We start from the raw sequence: 24,981 nt of genomic DNA on the forward strand, positions 1-24,981 counted from the left end.
GAGGTCTTTCTTTGTTGAAGTTTTGACTGTTGTGGCACTTAGTGGTAGAGGACCCTATTGACACTAGTTTCTTATGATTAAGGCTCTTCAGATTAAAAACTAGTATGATCTATCATCAGTCCTGGACAGTGACGTGCAGTCAGGGGAGGCAGGGGAGGCAGAGCCTCACCACTAGAATCATGAAAAGAAAAAAAAATGTAAAAGGAAAAAGGCTGAGCTAGTTGCTGCCAGAGTCACAGTGGATGACTCTGCTTGGTGCTTAACTGTTTTAAAAAGTCTCTTAAAAAGTGCCCTCTACAGGAAGAGGCGGAAGAATCACGTGCCTCATTTAGTCTGACTTTATGATCACTCGAGCAGAGTTAAGCAAGGGTTAAAAGCCGAAAAATTCCTTATGTAGATGAGGCCTGTGGTTCTCTCGCCTCGTCCTGTAGAGGGCGTTTTTTTAGAGGCTTTTTTAAACAGTTAAGCAGAGTCATCCATTGGGGACTCTGGCAGCAGCTAGCCCAGCCTGACCTCAGCAGCTCTTGCCTTTTTCCTTTTACATTTTCATCATGGCAGGCAAGAGCAGAGTTGAAATGCTCTGTGATTGTGAAACAGCTAGAAAACGTATGTGGGTCGGAGGGAGGGGGAGGAATTCAAAATTAATGTAATTTGTAAGTAATTGTAAGTAATTTGTGTGTGTGTGTTGTGTGTGTGTGTGTGTGTGTGAAGAGAGGGAAGGGCCGGGGATAGGAGAAGCAGGGAGGGCAGCCCGCCAGCTTTCTTTCTCTAATGGCGGGCTGCTGCTTTTTTTCCGCCCGCCTGCCAGAACTCAGGCGGGTGAAAGAAAGAAAGCGCTTTCGGGGGAGAAGACTGCCTCACCAGCCATAAACCTCACCGCACGTCACTGGTCCTGGAGTTAATTTAGTTAGATAATACAACTAGCTGAACCAATCTGTTACACCGATTAATCTTACAGGAAGCCATAACCATTTATAGACATTGCTTTCCTATTTTCCTATATCATTGTTTTCCTATTGTTGTAATATCATTTTAAAATATTTTGTACTTTCCCCAGTCTATTTTAGGATTTGAAGGACACAATTCACTGTATACATGGCAACGAACAGAACATTTCTTCAGACAGTTTTAATGTTCTTTCTACATGGTTGCATACTGGCTGCAAGCGGCGATACAAGAGCAAGTAAGAGTTTTGCTAACCAGAGATACTTAATAAAATATAGAAACTTTCAGTTTTTGAAGTTGTCTGATTATAATGTTAGGGATAGTTCTAAGTGAAACAGAAGCCTCTAGAACAGTGGTTCTCGACCTTCCCAATGCCGCGACCCTTTAATACAGTTCCTCATGTTGTGGTGACCCCCAACCAGGGCCGGATTTAGATGAAAAGAGGCCCTAGGCTATTCCACTTATGAGGCCCTTTCACCTCCCATTTTTAAGTTTGTAAATTACATGAGAGACAATAAAATACATCATTACTGTGATATATATCAATATATATCAATATATATAGCTGGCCTCCCGACGGAGGGCGGCTCTGCTCTGCGGCAAAGGCAGTGAGGCCAGCCGCCTCCCCTGCTGCGCTCAGCTGCCCGGCTCGGCCCCCTCGCCCTCATCTGCCTGGCCGCTGGTGGGCTCCGCGTCGACTGGGAGCGGCCGCGCCTCTCGCCCGACCGCCGGTGCCGGGAATGTGGGCGGGCTCCCCAACTGCCGCGGCGCTGGAACGATCTTAACCAATACATGTTTATGTTTGTTTATTAGTCATATGCGTAGAATTTCTCCTTATTTTCGGTTCAGTGTTTTAGTGTTCACTGTTTTTAGAATAGTGTAACTTTAATTTTGCTAATAATTTGAATGTAGGCCCCTCTTGATCTTGAGGCCCTAGGCTGAAGCCTAGTTAGCCTATAGGAAAATCCGGCACTGCCCCCAACCATAAAATTGGTGTCTCGGTTCCTAAGACCATCAAAAATATGTGTTTTCCAATGGTCTTAGGTGCCCCTTTTGTAAGGCTAATTCGACCCCCAAAGGGGTCCTGACCCACAGTTTGAGAATCACTGCTCTAGAATTTTATATTTCTGTATGATCTCATCGGTATGTAGATCCATGCTAGAAAACTTTCAAGAGTCTGCTCTGTCTGTTTTTTTCTATTTGATCCACTGGGAATATCAAGTCTCCTGTTGAAAAAAATTATGATTAGGTGAGCTGCAGGAACATAGCACGTTAGTTATCTCTAAACCAATAATCTTTCATTCACAATAAGTTATTCCAATTGGTTACATAATGTGAAGCTGCAAATGAGTGATATATGTGAATTAAAGCTACAATAAAATACTACCGTATGGAAGGAAATCTGGGTTCAGGCCTAACCATTTCATTCCATTTCTATCTTCATATTTTTCTTCTCTCAACAACGTACACCCATTAAGAATTCACATACTTGTTAATTTAAGTATTATTATTTAAGTCCCTATCTTTTTTAGTAATTTTTTAAAATAAAAGTTTAAAACATGGATAAAGCATGATTCTACTAGTTTAGTTAGCTAATAAATCTAACTAAAAAGTTAGATTAATTAAAAGTTAGATTAGTTAGTCTACTAGTTTAGTTAGCTAATAAATCTAGCAACAATATCCATTTTTTTCTAAGAGTAAATAAAACAATTTGTGACTGATGTGTGGCATAGATTATGACTATAAGGTATAGAAATCGACAAATATGGAGCTTTCCCCCCAAAACTGAGCTCATTAAACATCCTTTAAAACTGTACTCTCATATATGAAGTATATGAATTATAAATTCCTTTCTATTTATTTTACTGATATGGAGCTATTTTTCTAATCCTATATTTACTGTAAGTTTCTTTCAAAGTTAATTCAGTGTACCATTCTACGCAAAAGAAGTTGAGAATAGAGTACAGGTTTATGCCATTTTTATCACATTTTAAGACTGGGGAGGGAAAGTGGGGGGGGGAGGGTGGGAGGGAGGGAAGTATATTAAGCTCGAGGAGGGATGTTAGGTTTTAAAGTAATATGATTCTACATGTATACTGTCTTCTCTTATTATTTTTTCAAACAAAGATACGTTATGTATATTGAAATGGAAGTATAAATACCATCAACACAGAATGGAGTTTGCTCAGAAGCTGAAATACACCAAGTGAATGAGAGGAAGAGTGGGAAACAGAGGAGAGAAGAAAGATAGGAAGAGAGGGATAGGAGAGAGGGTAAGCAGTGGGGGGGGGGAAAGATGAGGAGAATGAGGAGGAGTGGAAATGGGAGAGAGGAAAAGGAGAAAGGAAGGGGAAGTAGAGTAGAAAAGGATGATGGAGGGAAGAAAGGAGGTAGGGAGGGGGAGGAGAGAGGCAGAAGAAAGTGTTGGATAAGGCATAAATACGGTGTATGGAGAGCAGAAGAGCCAAAATTGGTTTTTCTTTTTATTTATTTATTTTTCCTTTCTGGGAGTTGATGGCAAGATGAACTGATGTAATTATTAATTAACACAACATAATATTGGCTCTGTAATAGTATACATGTGATTATATGTTATGAAAATGGAAAATAAAATAATTATATATATATTTTTTAAAAGACTGACTGTTTGAAATCCACAATAGGGATTGAAATGACTAATGTCTTCAAGTCACTTCTGATTAACTAACTTGGTTAGATTGTAGCTTATCTTATCTAGACACGAGATTCAAAACACCAACAACAACCCCAATATAATTGTATCTAGAAATTAAGTCCAGTTACATTTGATGAGGTTTCCATCCTAGTTTACAGTCTAAAGAATGCTAGTGATCTTGGATTACGATGATAAAGATACAAGTAAAAACATTTTTTCTCTTTATTTATTTTAGGTTGCCGAACAGCTCCAGCTGATTTAGTTTTCATCTTAGATGGCTCCTACAGTGTTGGCCCAGAAAACTTCGAAATAATCAAAAGATGGCTGTTCAATATAACAAGTAACTTTAACATAGGACCAAAATTCATTCAGGTTGGAGTAGTGCAGTACAGCGATTATCCTGTACTTGAAATTCCTCTGGGTTTTTATGACTCCAATGAAAACCTAATCAGAGAAATGGCATATGTGCAGTATTTGGGTGGAAACACGCAGACGGGCAAAGCCATTCAGTTTGCAATGGACCATCTATTTGGTAAATCAGAAAGGTTCCTTACGCGAATCGCAATTGTTCTGACTGATGGTAAGTCCCAGGATGAGGTCAAAGAGGTGGCAGCTGAAGCCAGGAGAAACAAGATCACACTGTTTGCCATTGGCGTTGGTTCTGAAACCGAAGAGGATGAATTGAAAGCGATTGCCAACAAGCCCTCTTCCACATATGTGTTCCATGTTGCAGATTATATGGCAATATCCAGAATAAGGGAAGTCATAAAGCAGAAACTCTGTGAAGGTAAATATTAATCATTCTTCGTAGAGCACTTCTTTTTTAAATGCATGAGGTGCTGTTGTGTGGTAATATAACTTTTAGCAATAGCAGTTAGACTTATATACCGCTTCATAGGGCTTTCAGCCCTCTCTAAGCGGTTTACAGAGTCAGCATATCGCCCCCAACAACAATCCGGGTCCTCATTTTACCCACCTCGGAAGGATGGAAGGCTGAGTCAACCCTGAGCTGGTGAGATTTGAACAGCTGAACTGCAGAGCTGAAGTAGCCTGCAGTGCTGCATTTAACCACTGCGCCACCTCGGCTCTTAATTATTTTGCTTCTTCAGTAGTTTAGGAAAGAAATTTTAAGGGATTAAGCCCGATGGAAGCTAATCGCATTACTTGGCTTGTGATTTTTGCAAAAAAAAAATAAACAGCAATTCCCAAATTACATTGTCCGTGTTTTTTAAAATCCAGCCATTTGTATGCCTGCTCTATAGATTACATGTGCCTTATACCCCTACGAGAATAAAAATATGCAGGAAGCCACAATGATAAACTGTAGATAAACAGCATCGTATGGGGTACAGTAGTTGAACTGAATGGCAACAAAGAATGGTTTATCCTAATCTGAGAAGATGACGGGGAAGGTGTTGGGATCTCGGATGAGCTTCTGGAGCTGAAAAAACCTCTTCATAATCTTTTGTGCCACATCTCTTGTTCGTTTTTTTCTGCTGTAGAGTCCCACTGCTGAAAGGATGCTGAAGCCAGGGGCAGAGATAGGCAAAATATGATTCACTCTGGGCTCTGCATCCATTTCTGGTGCTGCAGAGACTAATCAGTGAATTAAATTATATAGCAGTTGTTCTTGATCGTTGTGAAATTAAATCTAATCCCCAGCATTCAAAATTTATTCTTTCCTATTTGTCAAAGACAATAGATGTTGGGTGGGCCACAGAGATTCCATTCTATTCACGAAAGAAACCCTCTCTGAATTGTACGCGGCATATAAGAAATCTTTAGGGGGTTCCTTGAACATGCGACATCTTTTCAAATGATTCGGGAGCTGTGCTGTGCTATTGGCAAAAATAATCTCAAATGTACAGAAATGAATTCAAGATATGAAAGTCAACATGGAGGGTGCTCAGAATTTGCAGCTTGCATATATTTTTTAAAAAAGATAAACAGAATCATCTGATCAGCTTAGATTTTGGTCAAAGTAAATTCTTTTCTCTCCTGTATTATTCCTTAAGATACCGTATATACTCGAGTATAGGCCGACCCGAATATAAGCCGAGGCACCTAATTTTACCACAAAAAACTGGAAAAGTTATTGACTCGAGTATAAGCCTAGGGTGGGAAATGCAGCAGCTACCGGTAAATTTCAAAAATAAAAATAGATACCAATAATGTTTTTGAATATTTATTTCAAAGAAAAACAGTAAACTAGCGGTGTATTCAATGAAATACTTCACTCACCTCATGATGCTGATGTCCCGCTGTGATGATGATGTCCCGTGCAGCCGCGGGAGCGATGTCCCGCCTCCTATGACACACGGCACAGTGATTCCTATCATTGGATCACTGTACCAGAGGAGGTGGGACATCGCTATGTGGCTGCTTGCCATAACAAGGAGGAGGTGGGACATCGTTGCAGAGCGGCAGGAGGGGGAGGAAGGGGAATCGTAAGACAGCCCTGCATTACATTAGAACGTGAGGAGGGGGGATGGTGCGGTGCGCGCTGCGCGGCAAACTGACACAGAGGGAGGGGAAACTCACAGGGGCACTGGGCCATTCACGAGTGTCACCCAGCGGCATGGCCCCGCCCCTTTTTCTCCTCCATTTCGGGCAAATTTTTCACTGACTCGAGTATAAGCCGAGGCGGCTTTTTTCAGCCCAAAAAGTGGGCTGAAAAACTAGGCTTATACTCGAGTATATACAGTAATAGTCCCCTGCCGATTAGTATTAAGTACAATATTCTATAGTGCAAATATAACTGCCTCCTTCTTGCCAATATATTGATACTTTTAAGAAACCATAGAAGATGTAATTGTGAAGTTCTGTTTTGTATTTCTTGGAGGGCTGTGATGATTGCCGTTTAGAGCAGAATCTTCCTCCAACTCTTTTGTTGTGGCTTACATTCCTATGAAAAGTGATGTGGATATAGATGGTATCTAATTATTATTGTTATGATTTATTCTTGAGAGACTGTCCATGAATAACATGCATATAATTTGCCAGTCCCATTCTGTTTGTATGTAGAAACTGTTTCCAGTTTTCCCTTTAAAAAAAAAGATTTAATGGAAACAAAATCCTCTTGTTTATTCTATTGTTTTAAAATATTTATATGAACAAAGTAAGATATTAAAAATATTTATATGATGATGGGGCAAAGTCCTTCACCTTGTAGATATTCGATCTAAAAGCAAAGTTTTGCTTCTGAGATTAAAAATACTTTGTATCATACAAGTAATAGTGGCATTTAGTTTGCAAGATGTCTTATTATTGTACTTTGAACACACATTTAAGTTTCAGCTGGTATTGGTTTACATATTACAGTGTAAATGATGGTTATGTTTCTTTTAGCTTGAGATTGCTCTAGATACTGAAATACTGAGAGAGTTGCCAGATGTGTCCAATTGTAATTGTTAGGGAAAAATGTAATATAAGAACATGATTATCATTAATGAACTTTTCATATTTAAAAAGGTGTTTTAGGTTCTTTCTCAGCCATGCAGTCCAAAAAAAAAAGGCAATTAGTGAAGCAAGACAAAAAGTTTTCCCATTTTGTCTTTAATGTTTTATACCACTTTATTACTTCATTTGCGAGTTATTTGTTCTGTGTATTCTTTCTAGAATCAGTTTGCCCAACAAAAATTCCAGTGGCATCTCGGGATGAAAAAGGATTTGATATCCTTTTAGGTTTAGATGTTAAAAAAAAGGTGAAGAAAAGAATTCAGATTCCAAGCACTAATGTAAAAGCTTATGAAATCATTTCCCGGATTGATCTGACAGAATTGACAAGGTATTTCTTTCTTCTCAGCTGAAAGTTCTTATGAAAGTTTGTCACATTCTCTCTCTCTCTCTCTCTTTCTCTCTCTGTGTGTATTTATTATACTTTTTTTTTTGCAATTCTAAAATTATTTCATGTTTAATTTTTGGAAAAAAAAATGTTTTTCAGAAATGTATTTCCAGAAGGCCTTCCTCCATCATATGTATTTGTATCTACACAGCGATTTAAAGTAAAAAAAACATGGGATTTGTGGAGGATTCTAAGCCAAGATGGAACACCACAAATAGCTGTTACTGTAATCGGAGAAAAGAAAACATTATCCTTTACTACAACAAACCTAGTCAACGGCAGTCAGGTTGTTACTTTTACTGCACCCCGTGTAAAGGTAAAGAGCACATCATGTGTCAATTGGAAAAAATCTACAACTATATTATTTATTTATTTTAGGAAATTTATATTGCTGGCTATGTATACATGGAGACGCAAGACAGCTCACAGGAATGTAAAAACCTCATATATAAATAGCAATAGCAGTTAGACTTATATACCGCTTCATAGGGCTTTCAGCCCTCTCTAAGCGGTTTACAGAGTCAGCATATCGCCCCCAACAACAATCCGGGTCCTCATTTTACCCATCTCGGAAGGATGGAAGGCTGAGTCAACCTTGAGCCGGTGAGATTTGAACAGCCGAACTGCAGACCTGCAGTCAGCTGAAGTAGCCTGCAGTGCTGCACTCTAACCACTGCGCCATCTAGGCTTTCATATATAAAGCAAAAAAACGTATAAAAGATAAAATAAATCACATATAATAATCTCCCCATCCATCACCCCGGTGATAACACCTCACAGGAGCCATTTAATGGGCTCTATCCCGCTCTGCAATCCCCAGGTCTGCTGGCAGAACCAGGTCTTCAGCGCCTTGCGGAAGAGTGTTAGAGTGGGGGCCATTCTAATCTCTGGGGAAATATTCCAGAGAGAGGGAGCCACCACGGAGAAGGTCCTTCTTTTGAGTCCCACCAGGTGTATCTCCCTAGGGGATGGGACCCTCAACATTCTTGACTCCCCGTTCTGGTGGGTCAGGTAGATGTGACCGGCAGGAGATGCACCCTCAGATAACCTGGTTCATATTATGTGTTTAAATGCCAGGAGATCCAATATTTCAGATCCAGTTCAACCTAAATTTAGGCCCATGTTTGCAATTGCATTCTGGAAGATATTGTGCAATCTTATGGGATCAGGTAAAGCATACTCTTCTTTTTATTAAAGGCACAATGACTGCCTAACACTTCTCATGGATTTAGGATTGCGGTTGGATTATTCAACCAATCCGAATAGCGTTAAGGTGATACTTTAGCACTAGTTATAAATATAGATTGGTTTTAAATTAAAAGACCCTTCTGAAAAGAAGAGGCTACCTAGAACAGAATGGGACTGACTACAGGAGTGGCAATTTATTATGAAAAAGTTCCATGTTTTTCTGTAGTTTTTAAATAGCACTTTGATATGGTCAGATGGCTAATTCGTAACATCTGTTGACTGTATTGACTGCATTAGTAATTCTCATTTGGAATTTATGCAACAGCTATTTTTGAAGGGGGATTGGAAATTTTACTTCGTCCAAAATTTGCTTTTCCTTTGTCCAAACGTCCATTTCCAGACCTAATCTTAACTATTCGTACATATTTAATTGTAATTGTAATTTAATAAATTTATATGCCGCCCAAACCCGGGCGGCTTACAAATACAAGAATAAAATAAAAACTAAAATATTGGGAAAAGAGAAAAACAGATTTAAAAACAACACACCATGCACTCAAACCTAGATGGGGCTGGACCTCATTTATGGGGTCAACAGCCCCAGGCCTGCCGGAACAGCCAGGTTTTGGTGGCTTTTCAGAAGGCCGAGAGAGTGGGAAGGGTCCGGGTCTCTGCAGGTAGATCGTTCCACAGGGCTGGAGCAGCTACAGAGAAGGCCCTCCCCCGGGGGGTCGCCAGCCAGCATTGCCCGGTCGACGGTACCTGGAGGAGGCCCAGCCTATAAGATCTTATCGGCTGTTGGGAAGTATGTGGCAGGAGGTGGTCTCGCAGATAAAAGCCTTAATGGTTTGAGACTAAAGTATATACATGAATGGTGCCTCCAGACTGGGAGCATTGTCCATCTGTAGAACACTTTTATTTATTGGCTAAACAAAGATAGGTCAGTGCCACTTGTAATTGGAGGCATGTTTGATGTGACATGGATATCTTCTTCATTCCAGGCTGATGCAGCAGTCTTTACCCAGGCATTTTGGTAACATAGTTTAACTTTGGTTTAACATATTGGACTAGGACCTAGATTCAAGTTTCAATGGGTTAGGTCATTGAAAAAGTGATGCTTTCATGCGGCTTTTTTCAGAACCAAAAGATCAGCTTTCTTTTCCTGTCTGTTTTTGGAAGATGGACTCCGAATGGGCGTGGACAGCATCCTCCAGATAGTATTGAATCACATTTCCTAGCACTCCCTCCCTATTGCCTGCCCTGGCTTGGAATACTGGGAGGGGTAGTAGTGTAACGTTTGGAAAGTATTAAATTCTCCTTATTGTAAGCCCAGGGTAATAGCAATAGCAATAGCAGTTAGACTTATATACCGCTTCATAGGGCTTTCAGCCCTCTCTAAGCGGTTTACAGAGTCAGCATATCGCCCCCACAGTCTGGGTCCTCATTTCACCCACCTCGGAAGGATGGAAGGCTGAGTCAACCTTGAGCCGGTGAGATTAGAACCGCTGAACTGCAGATAACAGTCAGCTGAAGTGGCCTGCAGTACTGCACCCTAACCACTGCGCCACCTCGGCTCTTTCTAGCCTAGGGCACGATGGGTGGCAAATATATTTAATGAGAATAAATAAATAAATAAATATTCTATGGTCCCTGAAGGCCTTTAGCAAAGAATGGCAGGCTACTCTTTCAAACCCGATATACAAACATTTTCTAAAGAAGATGGATTATGTTATGGTCTGCCTATTCTCTTTTCCACATAGGCACCGCTTGGCACAACTGCAATAAATTGATTGCCAATATTAAGATTGCATTTTTTAGGAAAGAAAAAAGATTTTGAATCCCTCTGTGTGGTTTTCACCATGAATATTGGGCTATAATATTAAGTTGTTGCAATTAATATATGGATGGATATCTGAGAGACCACCTCCTGCCACATACCTCCCAAAGGCCGATAAGATTTCACAGGCTGGGCCTTCTTCGGGTGCCGTTGACCGGACAATGCCGGCTGGCGGCCCCTCGGGGGAGGGCCTTCTCTGTAGCTGCTCCGACCCTGTGGAACGATCTACCCGTAGAGATCCAGACCCTTCCCACTCTCTCAGCCTTCCGAAAAGCCACTAAAACCTGGCTATTCCGGCAGGCCTGGGGCTGTTGACTTCATGAACGAGGTCCAGCCCCACCTAGACTGAATGTATGGTGTGTCGTTTTTAAATTTGTTTCTCTTTTTCTATTTTTAACTCTTTAATCTTGTTTTTGTAAGCCACCCGGAGTCCTACGGGATTGGGCGGCATATAAATTTATTAAATTACTAAATTACTAATTACTAATGCCTGTTTAAGGTTAGATGAATGACAGCGTATGTCTCAATAGCGTGTGAATCCATTAAGGAATAGGAAAATGACTGTTCTATACAGACAGACAAACATACCTACGTACACTTACCATTCTCTGTTTCTAGACATTGTTTGATCAAGGCTGGCATCAAATTCGTCTCTTAGTAACTGAAGCTGATGTAACATTGTACATAGATGACCAAGAAACGGAAACGAAGCCATTGCATCCCGTCGCAGGAATCTATATTAGCGGAGTGACTCAGATAGGAAAATATACAGGAAAAGAAGAGACGGTACAGGTATGCTCTTGTTCAGATTGCAGCGTTTTATGAAACAGAAATAAATATATGCGCATTAGTATAATAATAACCTGATCTCATAGCTTAAAATTAGGGCAGTTAAATTTAATGGACTCTGCAACGAATGAGTTACATTGGTGGCTTTGATTTAGTAAGGGGTACTTTTGGAGGGGAGGAGCCAATGTTGCGACGATACATTGTGCGGATTCGGCTGTCCGAATCCACCGATGACACTTTTGCCCCTGGATGGTCCGGCAGGACCTAAACCGTCCCGAAGAGACGGCGACTGAGAAGACAAGACCTTGCTGGTCGCAGGGACATCACAAAGTCCCTGATCGACCCAAGGGGAGTGCTTCCAACCGGCGGCAAACAGGCAGCCACCCCCCCCGGCTGACATAGTTGGAGACGGCTCCAGGAAGAGAGAATGAAAGTGTTTCTACCTGGTGAGGTTTTTTCTTTTCTTTTCTTTTAGAAGATTGCCCTAAGAAACTCTTTTCTTAAGATTTAGTAAGGGGTACTTTTATTCAAGTTAATACCAGTACCTAAAGATTAGGCTAGAAACACCAGAATGTTTCCTTCCTGCCTTCCTTACAGGATTAGCCCTGCAAAGTGGGAAAAAAAAATCAAAAGGAGATTTCTTCCAACAACCAGTTCTCCGTACTGCTTAGAAAGTTAACAACTGGTTCTCCCAAATAGGTGTGAACCGGCTGAATCCCACCACTGATCACCTCCCCATGAAGCCCATTGAAACCCCAACAGTGTATTCTGACACTGACCATGGGGAGGACCAGATAATGATGAACTTTTTGGTTGTATAAAGACCTCTTCATAAGATGTCATAAGAAATACTTGTCTAAAGAATCTGTTAACTTCTGCTTTACAGTTTGACATCCAAAAGCTAAGGATTTATTGCAGCCCGGAACAAAACAGCCGTGAAACAGCCTGTGAGATACCTGGCGTTGTGAGTATTATAGAAGATTACTAAGAACTGTTGGATATTTATTTATATTTCTCAATAAAAAGCTGGGGGAAAGAGCCTAGGAAAGAGATTCTGAGAGTGGGTTTGTGCTTGTGCTAAAATTATGTTAACATAAGCAATAATCTAGGAATTTAGGCTTCTCTCCATCAGACAACTTGTCTAAAATTCCACAGGGATGATTTCTCTCTCTCTCTCTCTCTCCAAAATGTGTGTGATTGCCCCTGACTAAGATGAGTATTTACAGATCTCTTTGCTGAGCTGTTGGAGATCCAGAGAGACCATGGTCAGAATTTAGTTTTGTGACTTTTTTGGCTGTTTTCAGGAGGACGCAAAAGAAAAGCTTGCTTGTGTGTGCAGGTTTTAAAAGAAGTTTTAATTCCATCATTCTTTTCTTTTTTTTCTTTCAGAATGGAGAGGTAGGGCAAACAATGCACATTCGTACAAATGTAAGGTAACATTTCTTACATTTCTAGTAAACTTACTATTAACCAGGTGAGGTAGGAATGTTTTGTGGGTTTGGAATACGGGATAGAAGGAAATGTGGGGTTTTGCTGTTTGCAAACTTTTTTTTTTACCTCCACGCTGAGGAATTCTTCCTTAAGTAAATAATTCAATTGATGTTTGTTTCAATTTTTATGTTATCTTGATTTTTATTTGGTGTACAGTGTCAGCGTTCCAAGTATCATGTAGAATTAAATCAGAGTCCAAGGCAAAACGATCCTTTATCTTCCAATTTAATAAAGCAGACATCTTTGGCACGTATGTGTTAATCCCAATTCTGGAAATGACGTCACGATCCCACCCAGTTAAAAGTTCGTGATCTTGTCCCCACACCCACAATCCATCACATGGTCCAATCTTCTTCTTCCACGCTGGCATCCACACCCAGTTGCTTCTGGTCAGGTGTACTGGTGCGGAGACAAAAGATGACCTTGAGTTTCTAGAAAAGAATGAAAAACAATACATTCCACAATCCTACTCCTGTCTATTCCCCCCTCCCAACAACTATACTAATGAAACAGCATAATGAAATAAGAGAAAGTGTGGCAGGCCAAAATTCTAAAAGGAATATAATTGCAGGCCTGACATACAGACTATCTTCCATTATTACTAAGCTATTTTTATATTATTAGGAACATTCCATGTTCACATTGATGAAATATACTATGTATGTAAACTATACACACACATATTTAATTCATATTTATATTTGCAAATGCACATGTACATAAATACATATAAAATATAGAAGGATATATTCTGCTTTTAAGGCAAATAAAGTGCTAGAAAGTGTTCAGTTTTTGGCAGTCATAAGTTAATTTTGGTGACATTTCAATTATACATGAAAGGAGAAATTACATAGAATTTGGAAAATATAAGGAATGATTCAGTGGAAATCTCTCTAATTACAGGCCCAGGAGAAAATCCTTGATAGATAATCCTTACGTTTTAAAAAAAGTGTGAACTTGTAACTTTGTTCTTTGCAATAAACAGATAATATTTGAGCACTTCTATGTGAAACATTCTGAAAGCAGGGGTACTTTTTTCACCCTAATACAGTTGTGAGGGCTAAAAATATTTATTTGAATAGACAGTGCAAGGAAGAATTGTTTGTATCAGAAGACCATCCCCTGGGCATGGTCTGTATGATTTAGTGGTGTAATTGTTTTTGTTAAGATCAAACAATCAGAATTCTTTGTCTGGTGAACCCAGACTGTTTCTTCATCTGACCCAGGAATGGGATGAGAGAGCTACTATGTAGGTGGGGAAATTTTACACAGGTGAAAAGGATTACATTCGAAGAGGGTCTTCATTTTTTTAATTGTGATGTGCCGCTTTAATACTTATAGAAATCAACTACCCCCTTCCTCAAGATAAGAAGAAACCATGCCTTCTGGTTTCAAGAATTATGGTCCAAGAGGCTTACACACAGGGGTGCACTTAATGTAACCTTGTTCCAGTCCATAGCGTCTGAATTGCAGCTAATCACCAGGGGATGGTTGATCTTTTAAATTTCGTTAGGCAATGCCAAAGGTTAAGCCTGGGAACTTTTGAATATAAAGAAAATGTTTTGCCAGTGATTGCCTCGTTTTGTCATAATTTTTCTATATCTGATTCATGGATCCTTCAGAATTATCCATCCCTCCCCAGATGGGAGAAGATGGGCGGTCGACATTCTGTGAAAGGGACCCATACTTTTAAATGATAATTTTTTTTTGCATAGTAAATCTGTAGGAATAATTAAGTTATCGCCTAAGAAACTAAAGCTGCCCTCTGAGACTGAGCAAAGTTTGTGTTAGGATTATGAAATTGCTATTGATCATCAAAGCTGGCTTGATTATCTTTGGGGATTTTAGTGGAGCAAAGTGTAAAAACTGTACTGGAGTTGGTATTTGTAAATATATATTTTTTCTTTAATAGTGCAAGAATGGACCTAGCGATGTAGGAGCTACACCTCCTCCTTGTATTTGTCCTCCAGGAAAACAAGGACCCCCAGGCCCCAAAGTGAGTAGACGTTGAACCTAATATAGGTGGTGTTTTACATATATGGTTGAGATAATAGAAGTGTTTGTGGATTAATGCACCACTGGCTAGTCAAGTTGTCAAGAACTGAACTTTTTCAATAATAGGAACTTCATTTAAAAACCACAATTCAACCATTTTGCCCTTCATATTGTTTGCTTTCCTCACATTTTTACCATCTATGTCTTCACGGAAGTCTTAATGGCCACTACGTAGGACTTGAGTTTACAATGGAATTAATCGCTCTAGAGGTAGTTGAAATAATAGATAAGATGCTTCACAGATTTATGCTTAAATAGTCAGTTCAGAATTTAGCAGTCCTCCTTTAGAAGACTAAATTGTAGAAAAATCAGTGAAATGTCTACATTATGATTTGTCATGTGGAAACCTTTGCTGTACTAAAAAAATGGAATTATTGATTCTGTGATATGTAGCAGGAAAGACTGACATTGTAAATGAGGCTTTTTAGTAAACTGGTCCATTGCTGTATTATTTGTTAGAAATATAGCAAACCCCCCCCCCATTTTAATGTTTAATTAACATGTTTAAGCTTTCCTAGGGTTTGGTTCATATTACTTACATGGCAGCTAAGAAAATTCTACCATCTTTGATTTGATGCTGAATGTCTTACAGTCTCATATATATCAGAATATTAAAATAATAATAATCTGGCCAACTCTCTGAGGCCTCAGCCAACTATTATGCCCTTTTAATATAATACTTACAAAATTTTTTATTTATTTAGTTATGCATGTTAGGAAAGTTTGTAACAGCTTAAATATCAAGAATAAGGCCACCTCCTGTGAAAGCAAGAGCAATTGATGGAAATGTTTCCCACGGAAAAATTAAGGATTGTAAAAACAAATCCTGCATAATACGTCTTTGATTTACTTCCAAAATTTTACAGTTTTAAGAATGTGTTAGAATATGTTGTATTTTTCTTAAATTTCTTTAAATTAGGTAAGTCCACATAATAGAGAAATAAAGCAGTTCTCTAAATAGCTCCAGTCTCAACCGTTTTATAATTTGGGGGGGAATGTTTTAGGATACGGTGAGGACAACCCCCATCTAAAAAAACCAAAACATTGACCTTTCCGAGGTGAGGGTGGCACAGTGGTTAGGGTGCAGTACTGCAGCCACTTCAGCTGACTGCTAATTCTGCAGCTCGGCGGTTCAAATCTCACCGGCTCAGCCTTCCATCCTTCCGAGATGGGTAAAATGAGGACCCAGATTGTGGTGGTCAATATTCCGACTCTGTAAACTGCTTAGAGGGGGCTGAAAGTCCTAGGAAGCGGTATATAAGTCTAACTGCTATTGCTATCTATCTATCTATCTATCTATCTGTCTATCTATCTATCTATCTATCTATCTATCTATCTATCTATCTATCTATCTATCATCTATCTATCTATCTATCTATCTATCTATCTATCTATCTATCTATCTATCTATCTATCTATCTCTATATCTCTGTCTGTCTGTCTGTCTGTCTGTCTATATCTATCTATCTATCTATCTATCTATCTATCTATCTATCTATCTATCTATCTATCTATCTATCTATCATCTATCGGATTGTTGGGGGCGATATTCCGACTCTGTAAACCGCTTAGAGAGGGCTGAAAGCCCTAGGAAGCGGTATATAAGTCTAACTGCTATTGCTATCTATCTATCTATCTATCTATCTATCTATCTATCTATCTATCTATCTATCTATCTATCTATCTATCTATCTATCTATCTATCTATCTCTATATCTCTGTCTGTCTGTCTGTCTGTCTGTCTGTCTGTCTCTCTCTCTCTCTCTCTCTCTCTCTCTCTCTCTCTCTCTCTATCTATCTATCTATCTATCTATCTATCTATCTATCTATCATCTATCGGATTGTTGGGGGCGATATTCCGACTCTGTAAACTGCTTAGAGAGGGCTGAAAGCCCTATGAAGCGGTATATAACTGCTATTGCTATTGCTATTCCCTTCATCCTGTAAGCACTTCAGGGTAGGTAGAAATTCAGTTTGCAATGAAGGATCCTTTCTAGAGACTGGGGAAATGTTTTGTGAGTCTCACCTTATTCTGTACTTTGTCTTATTTTTAGGGTGATCCAGGACAACCCGGGATTCATGGCTTCCCTGGAGAATCTGGTCCAGATGGTAAGCCTGTGAGTACTACAAACTTAGTCCTCTTCAGTAGTTTTTTAATGCAAAACTGATAATAAAATGGATCGGAATGTTACTGTGAATAAAATAATAATAATTCAGCCTAGACATATTCCTAAATGCAAAGAATTAAGATTACTTTGCCTTGAAAGGGTTTGGTATGCCAAAAATAAGTATTAATATTTTCCTTAAAATTTAGCTCAGCTTTTTGTATCATTTTCCCCAAAGTTAATTCTACTGTTATTAAAGACACTTGCAGTGTAGCAAAACTCCATCCCATAAAATGAATGAAATGGAATACTGAAATGGAGTCTCTTCAAAGTGAAGATCTTTCTCCAGAAAATTCAATTCCTTGTAATATAGTCAATGAAATTAGTCTTAATTAATAAATAATAATAAAACAGCATGGTCTTTATTATTTTAATGCTACTTTGGGTGAACTTTTCTTGCTCACAATATGTCCCCCCCCCCCGATTAATACTTCTTTATTTCTATAAGGCTGTTGCCTCTTTGTGGTGGTCAAAGAATATTTGGTTTCTGTATCAGTTCTACATGGAAAATCTGAGATAAATGTTTGCTGGAAACTATAAATTTTAGGGACATTGCCAATTGCTCGAGGAGTTCCATGTTATAAGATGTCCAAATTTTCCTTATTTTGGTTTCTTAGTTACATTTTGGCCATGCGCGTAAGTACAACAGATGGTTGAAATTATTATGGTGGTTCCCTTTGGAGGCTGACACTGTTCTGTTATGAATAGCAGCACCAAAAATACACATTTCCATGTATTGAAGAGTGTAATGGGAGAGAGTCCAAGCATAAAGAAATCCTAGTATAATGTTCAGAGAGGACCAACAGCTAGTAGAATCAAGATCTTTTTAGAAAAGCGTTGCTTATTTTTTATGAGGGAGGATTTACGTCAATAGTTCAGTTAGTTATAAAGCTATGATTTTGCCCAAATGCTGAACTCTTCAACAGAAAAAGAAAAGTACTTCATATAGATTCCATTTAACTCTCTTGTCTGAAGAGGAAGAGGAGGGGGCAGGTTGGCAAAGCCTATTGTAAGAAACTGTAGTAGATTACATGATGTCACCCCGTAGTTCAGAGTAACCATTTGTTAATATTCCCAATAAATGCTACTTATCACCTACAAAGCCCTTCATGGTAGTGGGCCTGGGTACTTGAGAGACCGCCTACTGCCAATTACCTCCACTAGACCGATAAGATCGCATCGATTAGGCCTCCTCCGAATTCCATCTTCCAGCCAGTGCAGACTGGCAACTACCCGGAGGAGAGCCTTCTCGGTGGCTGCTCCGACCCTCTGGAATGAACTCCCCGTGGAGATTCGGACCCTCACCACCCTCCAGTCCTTCCGCACCGCTTTAAAGATCTGGCTGTCCCGGCTGGCCTGGGGTTAGGATTCTGGCCCCACCCGAATTGTGTGACTGTTGTGCCTTCTTTTTAATATGTTGTATTGTCTTATGTTGGAAATTGTCTGTCCTTCCCCCCCCCCCCCCCCTTTTTGAACTGTGAGCCGCCCTGAGTCCCCCCAGGGAAAAGGGCGGCATACAAATAAAGGGAAAACTAAACTAAACTAAAACTAAACTCTGTGATTAACTAGCAACCTGAGCCTAAATTTTCTCAGATCGGAATTCCCAGTAGAGACGGTATAGGGTAGTCCTCAACTTACAACCACAATTTGAACCCAAAATATAGTTAAATGGGTTTTTGCCCAAATTTACAACCTTTCTTGCCATGGTTGTTAAGTGAATCTCTGCAGTTATTATGTTAGTAATACAATTGCTAAGTGAATCTAACTTTGCCGTTGACTTTGCTCATGAGAAGGCTCAAGGGTACAACTGCCGCCATCATAAACACATGCCCATTCTGATCATGTGATCATGGGGATGCTGCCACAATTGTAAATGTGAAAAACAGGCATAAGCCACTGTTTTCACTGCCATTGTAACTGTGAAGGGTCGCTAAACAAATTGAGTTGAGTTGTAAGTTGAGGACTATTTGCATTTTGAACAGTTCTGAATAATACTGCAGACAGAGATTAATGCAGAAAAATGAGGGGAACTAAAGACTAGAAATTCTAGGAAGGGAGGGAGAAAAGAAAAGAAAGAGAAAATAAGGTGAGATGTGGAGGAGAGGTAGGGGAAGAAGAAAGAGGTAAGGAGAGGTGAGCGGGAGGGAGAGAAAGAAAAAGAGAGGAGGGAGGTAGAGAGAAAAGGAGAAGGCGAGAGGGTAGGAAGGAGAAGACAGAGGGTAGGAGGGGAGAAGTAAGGGAAGGAAGAAGAGGAGAGGTAGGGGAAGAAGAAAGAGGTAAGGAGAGGTGAGTGGGAGGGAGAGAAAGAAAAGGAGAGGAGGGAGAAAGAGAGAAAAGGAGAAGGCGAGAGGGTAGGAAGGAGAAGACAGAGGGTAGGAGGGGAGAAGTAAGGGAAGGAAGAAGAGGAGAGGTAGGGGAAGAAGAAAGAAGTAAGGAGAGGTGAGCGGGAGGGAGAGAAAGAAAAGGAGAGGAGGGAGGAAGAGAGAAAAGGAGAAGGCGAGAGGATAGGAAGGAGAAGACAGAGGGTAGGAGTAGGGGAGAAGTAAGGGAAGGAAGAAGGGGATGGAGAGGAGGAAGGAAGGAAGTAGAGAAGGAAGGGAGGGAGAAAAGAAAAGAAAGGGAAAATAAGGTGGTGTCATAGCAGGTGTGAAGGATGGTAAATAATACATTCCAAACTATACCTTATAACCTTTTAAATGGAATAATAATAATATAAGAATGGCAAAGAAAAAGAATAACTATGTGAATGTATACCTATAACTGTATGTAAGAGAATAAATGACAGTAAAAATATAAAGCATAATATAGGTAAATAATACTTGGTCATAAGTAGCTAAGTATAAATAAATAAAGAAATGTATATAAAAAAACCTCCCAAAAATAGACAACTGGAGCATTAAGGGCCGGAATTAGGGAGATCGGAGAAGGCAGGCAGTAAGGAATCCAGTAGAAAGCTATCACACATTGGGAAAAGAACTTTGGGAGAACGGAGGAGGCATGACAGATAGGAATCCAGTAGAAAGCTATCACACGCTGGGGAAAGAACTTTGGGAGATTGGAGGAGGCATGACAGATAGGAATCCAGTAGAAAACTCCTGAGCTTGCCACTGCTGTCTGGTGGATTGTGCCGCTGGACCTCTCCATGCTTCTCCATTCACCACCTTCACTCCCAGGTATGGGACTTGACACCGAATTGGGCTAGGATAGTGCAGGCGGGTGGGGGGACCGAGCGATGGAGCGGCTTCTGGACGGGCGGGGGTGAGCGAGGAGTGACAGGGCCAGGGCAGCTGTTCCAGAAGTTACTTCTGGGTCCACCAGTCAAACCCCCTTTTCACCGGATCGGTAAATTTCACCATCTGGTTCTCCCAATCCAGTGTGAACCGGCAGAAACCCACCACTGATGCGCCATCACTAGAGGTTTTTAAGAAGATATTGGACCACCATTTGTCTGAAATGATATAGGATGTCCTGCTTGATCAGGGGGTTGGACTAGAAGACTCCAGGATCCCTTCCAACTCTGTTATTCTGTTATATCCTGAGAGCAGACTTTTTATAACTTTTAGAAGAATCAGATTCATGCCTGAGGAAATAGATGCGGTGTGCACTTTGGTTATAAGAAATACAGAAACTTAATATAATTCATCATGATTTCATCTAAAGGTAGATACTGTTACTGCTCATATAGCCTCCATAATGTAGTATAGCCTCCGGATTAGTGATAAAAAGACTTGATGCTATCAATAGTAAGTGGGAAGTTATGCTGCTAGTATTTTTAGAAGAGAGAACCACATCCTTGTTGTTGATTTTATTCTAGCTGTGGACAAAGCTTCTTAGTAATGATATAAATAACATTATAATGGACCATGCAAGGGAAAAAAAAACCCAACCATTCTTGTAGATTTATAATCTGGCAGTTCTACATGTTTTCCCCAGATGAGTCAGTTTTTCAAGTTGAACATTTTTCACAGTATGGAATTTTTTTTTGGAAAAGTTATTTTAGGAATTGGCTAATTTAGGAATTTAGGGCTGTTAAGAAGGAGTATTAAAATCATGATGCAGCTCTGGGTCTGCCTAAATGCCAGCCCCTATACAATACTTCTTAAACTCATTGGAACATATTCCTAACTTGTTTTTGTCATCTTTCGGTTAGTAATTGAGCTGTAAACGAAACAATCTTTGAATATTCCTTAGCCATAATGGAAATTAGTATAGAGTAAAATGGTCTGGAATATAATAATACAAAATAGGGGTGGGTTTCTCGCCACGTTCCAACCGGTTCGGTTGGAACGGGGCCGGCGGCGTCCTCGTGCACACGCGCAGTGCACGCATGCGTACTAGCGCCTGTGCGATGCTCCAGCTGCTCCTGGAGGATCGCGCAGGTGCTGTATGCATTCTGCGCATGCGTGGAAGAGCAGAACTTGTCAAAACCGGGTAAGAAACGCGGGTGGGCAGGTGGATCCTTCGGCGTTCCCGGAAGTTACTTACTTCCGGGTTTGCCGACCAACCGGTTTGCGGGGACCGCCACGAACCGCCTGAAACCCACCCTCGAAACAAAACCTTGCATCCCAAAGTCATATGCTTCTTTTAATGAAAATTTGCTCTGCGGGCAGGCCTATTAAAGCATAGAGGCCGTTCGTAATAAAGCTTTAAATATCATGGATAGTTTGAGTTAGAGCCATATCCCTTCATTGCACAGAAACCAAAATTTCCACAGGCATTCATGATCCGTGGGACACATGAACTGCGGGATTATAAATGTAGTCAGCAGTAATTCTGAGACTGTTTATACAGAAAATTTTGGGAATGTTTGCTTGATTTTGAAATTAATCATAACTGGATACAATTCTGTGCTATTTTTCTAATGAATTTTGAATTCTTACGTAAGTAGCAGATGGAACATCAGAATGTGTGTTATTGGAGGCCTTATCTGTTTATTTATATTTCACTTTTATTATTTTTACGAATAAATCAAGCCAGTCAAATACACGGTATTTCTTCTTCCTCCTATTTTTGAACAACAAAACCCTGTCAGGTGGGCTGGGATGTGAGAGAGCGAGTGACTGGCCCATGGTCACCGGCTGGTTTTCATGCCTAAAATGGGACTAAAATGGTCTCCTAGTTTCTACCCTTCACTAGTAGACCAAGCTGACTCTCAATATCTTGATTTTTCCAAAAAAAACCCTTTAAAGATAAATATTGCCATAGAACGAGAGAACTTTCCTAATCCAAATTTCCACTGAAGTGTTCCTTGGTCTTACGGGGAAAATGAACAAATATTAAATGTATCAAGAAAATGAAACTGAAGAATGTTGATTTAGGATAAAGTCTTAGAATGCCTACTGAAGATTGCTTGGAATGTATTGATAGCTAAATAGCCTGGACCGCACAATAAATATAACTAAAATAGAAAGATATTTTGCTGGGGTAATTGTAATAATATTTAAGCTGCCCAACTAGGAAAATCATTCAGAACAAGGTATATGATAGTCAAACCAAGAACCGCGACTTAACAAGAACAATGGTATGTGTCAAATGATCCCAATTTAACCTCCAAATATATGCAATAAAGATAATAGGTAGATTTCAGTCCTCGAGTTACAAACACTCGTTCAAGCAACCGTTCAAGTTACAATTGTGCTGAATGGAGGAGATTTATGACCGATCCTTGGAGTTCTGGCTGTCACCTCGGCTCTATTAGTTGTCATTCAGTATGGTTGAAACGGGGATACAGTAAAGTATTGAAGAGTTGGAGTTTGAAACCACCAGGAGACTGTGAGTTCTAGGCCTGCCCTAGGCAGGAAATCTGGCTGGATGTCTTTGGACCACAACTCAGTCATCAAATTTTTATATTCCCTGAATGCCATGCAGTTAGGGGATTTTTTTTCCCTGGCAACTTGTCTCTTTTCTTGACCTTTTTGGTTTTTTTGGACAAAATGTGATCAACTACTATTTATTACTTATTGCCAACAACTTTCAAATTTGAATTAATTTTTGTGGCGTGTACTTAATGATTCCATGGGCAAAATGAACTTTATGTCATTCATAATGGTTTTGTTAATGAAGACAAAGGGGACATTCAACCCATTTCCTCCACTGAGACACAGAACTGATTTAAATAGCCACATAATCGTTGAAGCCCTTTTAAAATCAGAATTGCTCAAAGGGGCATATGTGAGTTTGTATATTCTATGGTGTGTCATATTGCTATTCTATAAAATAGGATTTAGACTTGCAGAAGGAACATAAAACATAAAGATACAGTAGAACCTCTGGTTATCAATGCTTCTGACCATGACCAAATTGGGTTCCGACCAAAAAATTCACCAAATTTTTGAATCTGCTCACAAACAGACACCTCCCTCCGTCCAGTAATGAATACCGAGACAAGCTTAACTGGAATGTACTTTAATAGCAAGACACCAAGCCCTCGGCGGCTGAAAGCCAAGCATAACAAACAGATAAGGACCTTGACAGCAACTCAGACAAACTCAGGCAGCAATAAACACAGATAAGGCTTGGCAGCAATCCAGCCTATCAAGCTCACAGTAATGTCCTCTGACATTCAATCCTGCGTTGACTTCTACAAAGAGGGCCATGTGCACAAGTAGCTTTTTATAGTCTGGAGAGGAGCCTAATGACCACTACCTGAATACAATCACTTCCTGTAATTGCATAATTGTTCCTGACGCCTAGTAGCTCTTCGATGGCGTGCATCCAGGAACAACTCACTGCTGGACTCAGGCTCACTCTCCCTTGTCTCCTCCCCACTGGTCCAAAGCTCAGGCGCCTCCTGGTGGCCAACAGCCTCTCTGTGCCCTGCTCGGAGTCGGAACCCTGTCCAGGGTCCTCCCCATCCTCCAGAGCCGACTCAGAGGGCCCCTCGCTGTCGGAGTCTGGTGGCAGCTCCAACGGCACCTGCTGGGCCACAACACCCTGGTGGTGATCAAACATGGCCATAGCCAAGTTCCCCTTCTGCACCATTTTTTTTTGCAAGAGCTAACTGCATTAATTTTGGTTAGGTTCGGGTCATGACCAAATCGAGTTGTGACCAAAGTTATGGAACTAATTATGGTTGTGACCAGAGGTTCTACTGTATCTGTTTATTAGGAACTAGATTTCTGCTCCTCTTCTATCAACCATTCATGAAAAATGTACCAATATGTTCACTGATATGAATGTAGGTGGGAATTCCTCCCAGGAGGTTGCCTTCCATGTAGTTCTGATTTAAAATGGGGCAAACTGTGTAAAGTTCAATCTCTCTGTCATCTGAAATTAATGGATGGAATAACAATAGCACTTAGACTTATATACTGCTTCCTAGAGCTTTCACAGCCCTCTCTAAGTGGTTTAGAGAGTCAGCATATTGCCCACAACAATCTAGGTTCTCATTTTATCCACCTTGGAACAATGGAAGGGTGAGTCAACCTTGAGCCTGATGAGATTTGAACAAATTGCAGTCAGCCAGCAGTCAGCAGAAGTAGCCTTAAGTACAGCACCCTAATCACTGCACTACCATGGCTCATAGATAGATAGATAGATAGATAGATAGATAGATAGATAGATAGATAGATAGATAGATAGATAGATAGATAGATAGAAAGAGAAAGAGAAAGAGAAAGAGAAAGAGAAAGAGAAAGAGAAAGAGAAAGAGAAAGAAAGAACGAATGAACAATAGTGATATTTGTCAGGAACTAAAAAAAATTGACTCAAACAGCTTTGAGCCTTTGAGATGCATGTTTTTTTACCATAATTGCAAGTAATTCAGAATTCTAACTTGCCAGTATTCTTCTTCCTAAACCCTGCTGGCTGAGCCCATGATCCAGAATTTCCTGAAATGTTTCCCATTTTTCTGCTCCACGTTTCCATTTTTTTCCTTACTTTAGGGACTGTCAACATTTTATCAATTTACCTTAGTCTCTGATTTTTCAATACCCTTTTAGTGCATTTTGTCCTCAACATACAGTATGATGATAGATAGAAAGATAGATAGATA

At 40.0% G+C, this 24,981-nt stretch overlaps 1 protein-coding gene across 1 annotated transcript in view; it reads left to right on the top strand.

The window, feature by feature from the left end:
- The first annotated feature begins 1,095 nt into the window (after positions 1-1,095).
- The window catches only part of COL21A1 (collagen type XXI alpha 1 chain), a 77,355-nt gene continuing 53,469 nt past the window's right edge, over positions 1,096-24,981 (top strand). The window contains exons 1-8 of the mRNA XM_087719170.1: positions 1,096-1,183; positions 3,855-4,406; positions 7,238-7,406; positions 7,563-7,779; positions 11,107-11,280; positions 12,164-12,241; positions 14,681-14,764; positions 16,878-16,940. Of these exons, the coding sequence (XP_087575296.1) occupies positions 1,096-1,183; positions 3,855-4,406; positions 7,238-7,406; positions 7,563-7,779; positions 11,107-11,280; positions 12,164-12,241; positions 14,681-14,764; positions 16,878-16,940 (1,425 nt within the window). The remainder of the gene's footprint in view (positions 1,184-3,854; positions 4,407-7,237; positions 7,407-7,562; positions 7,780-11,106; positions 11,281-12,163; positions 12,242-14,680; positions 14,765-16,877; positions 16,941-24,981) is intronic.

The sequence above is a fragment of the Thamnophis sirtalis genome, unplaced genomic scaffold (genome assembly GCF_051295495.1).
Source record: "Thamnophis sirtalis isolate CommonGarterSnake01/CBP01778 unplaced genomic scaffold, rThaSir2_p1.2 scaffold_6, whole genome shotgun sequence".
Classification (NCBI taxonomy): domain Eukaryota; kingdom Metazoa; phylum Chordata; class Lepidosauria; order Squamata; family Natricidae; genus Thamnophis; species Thamnophis sirtalis.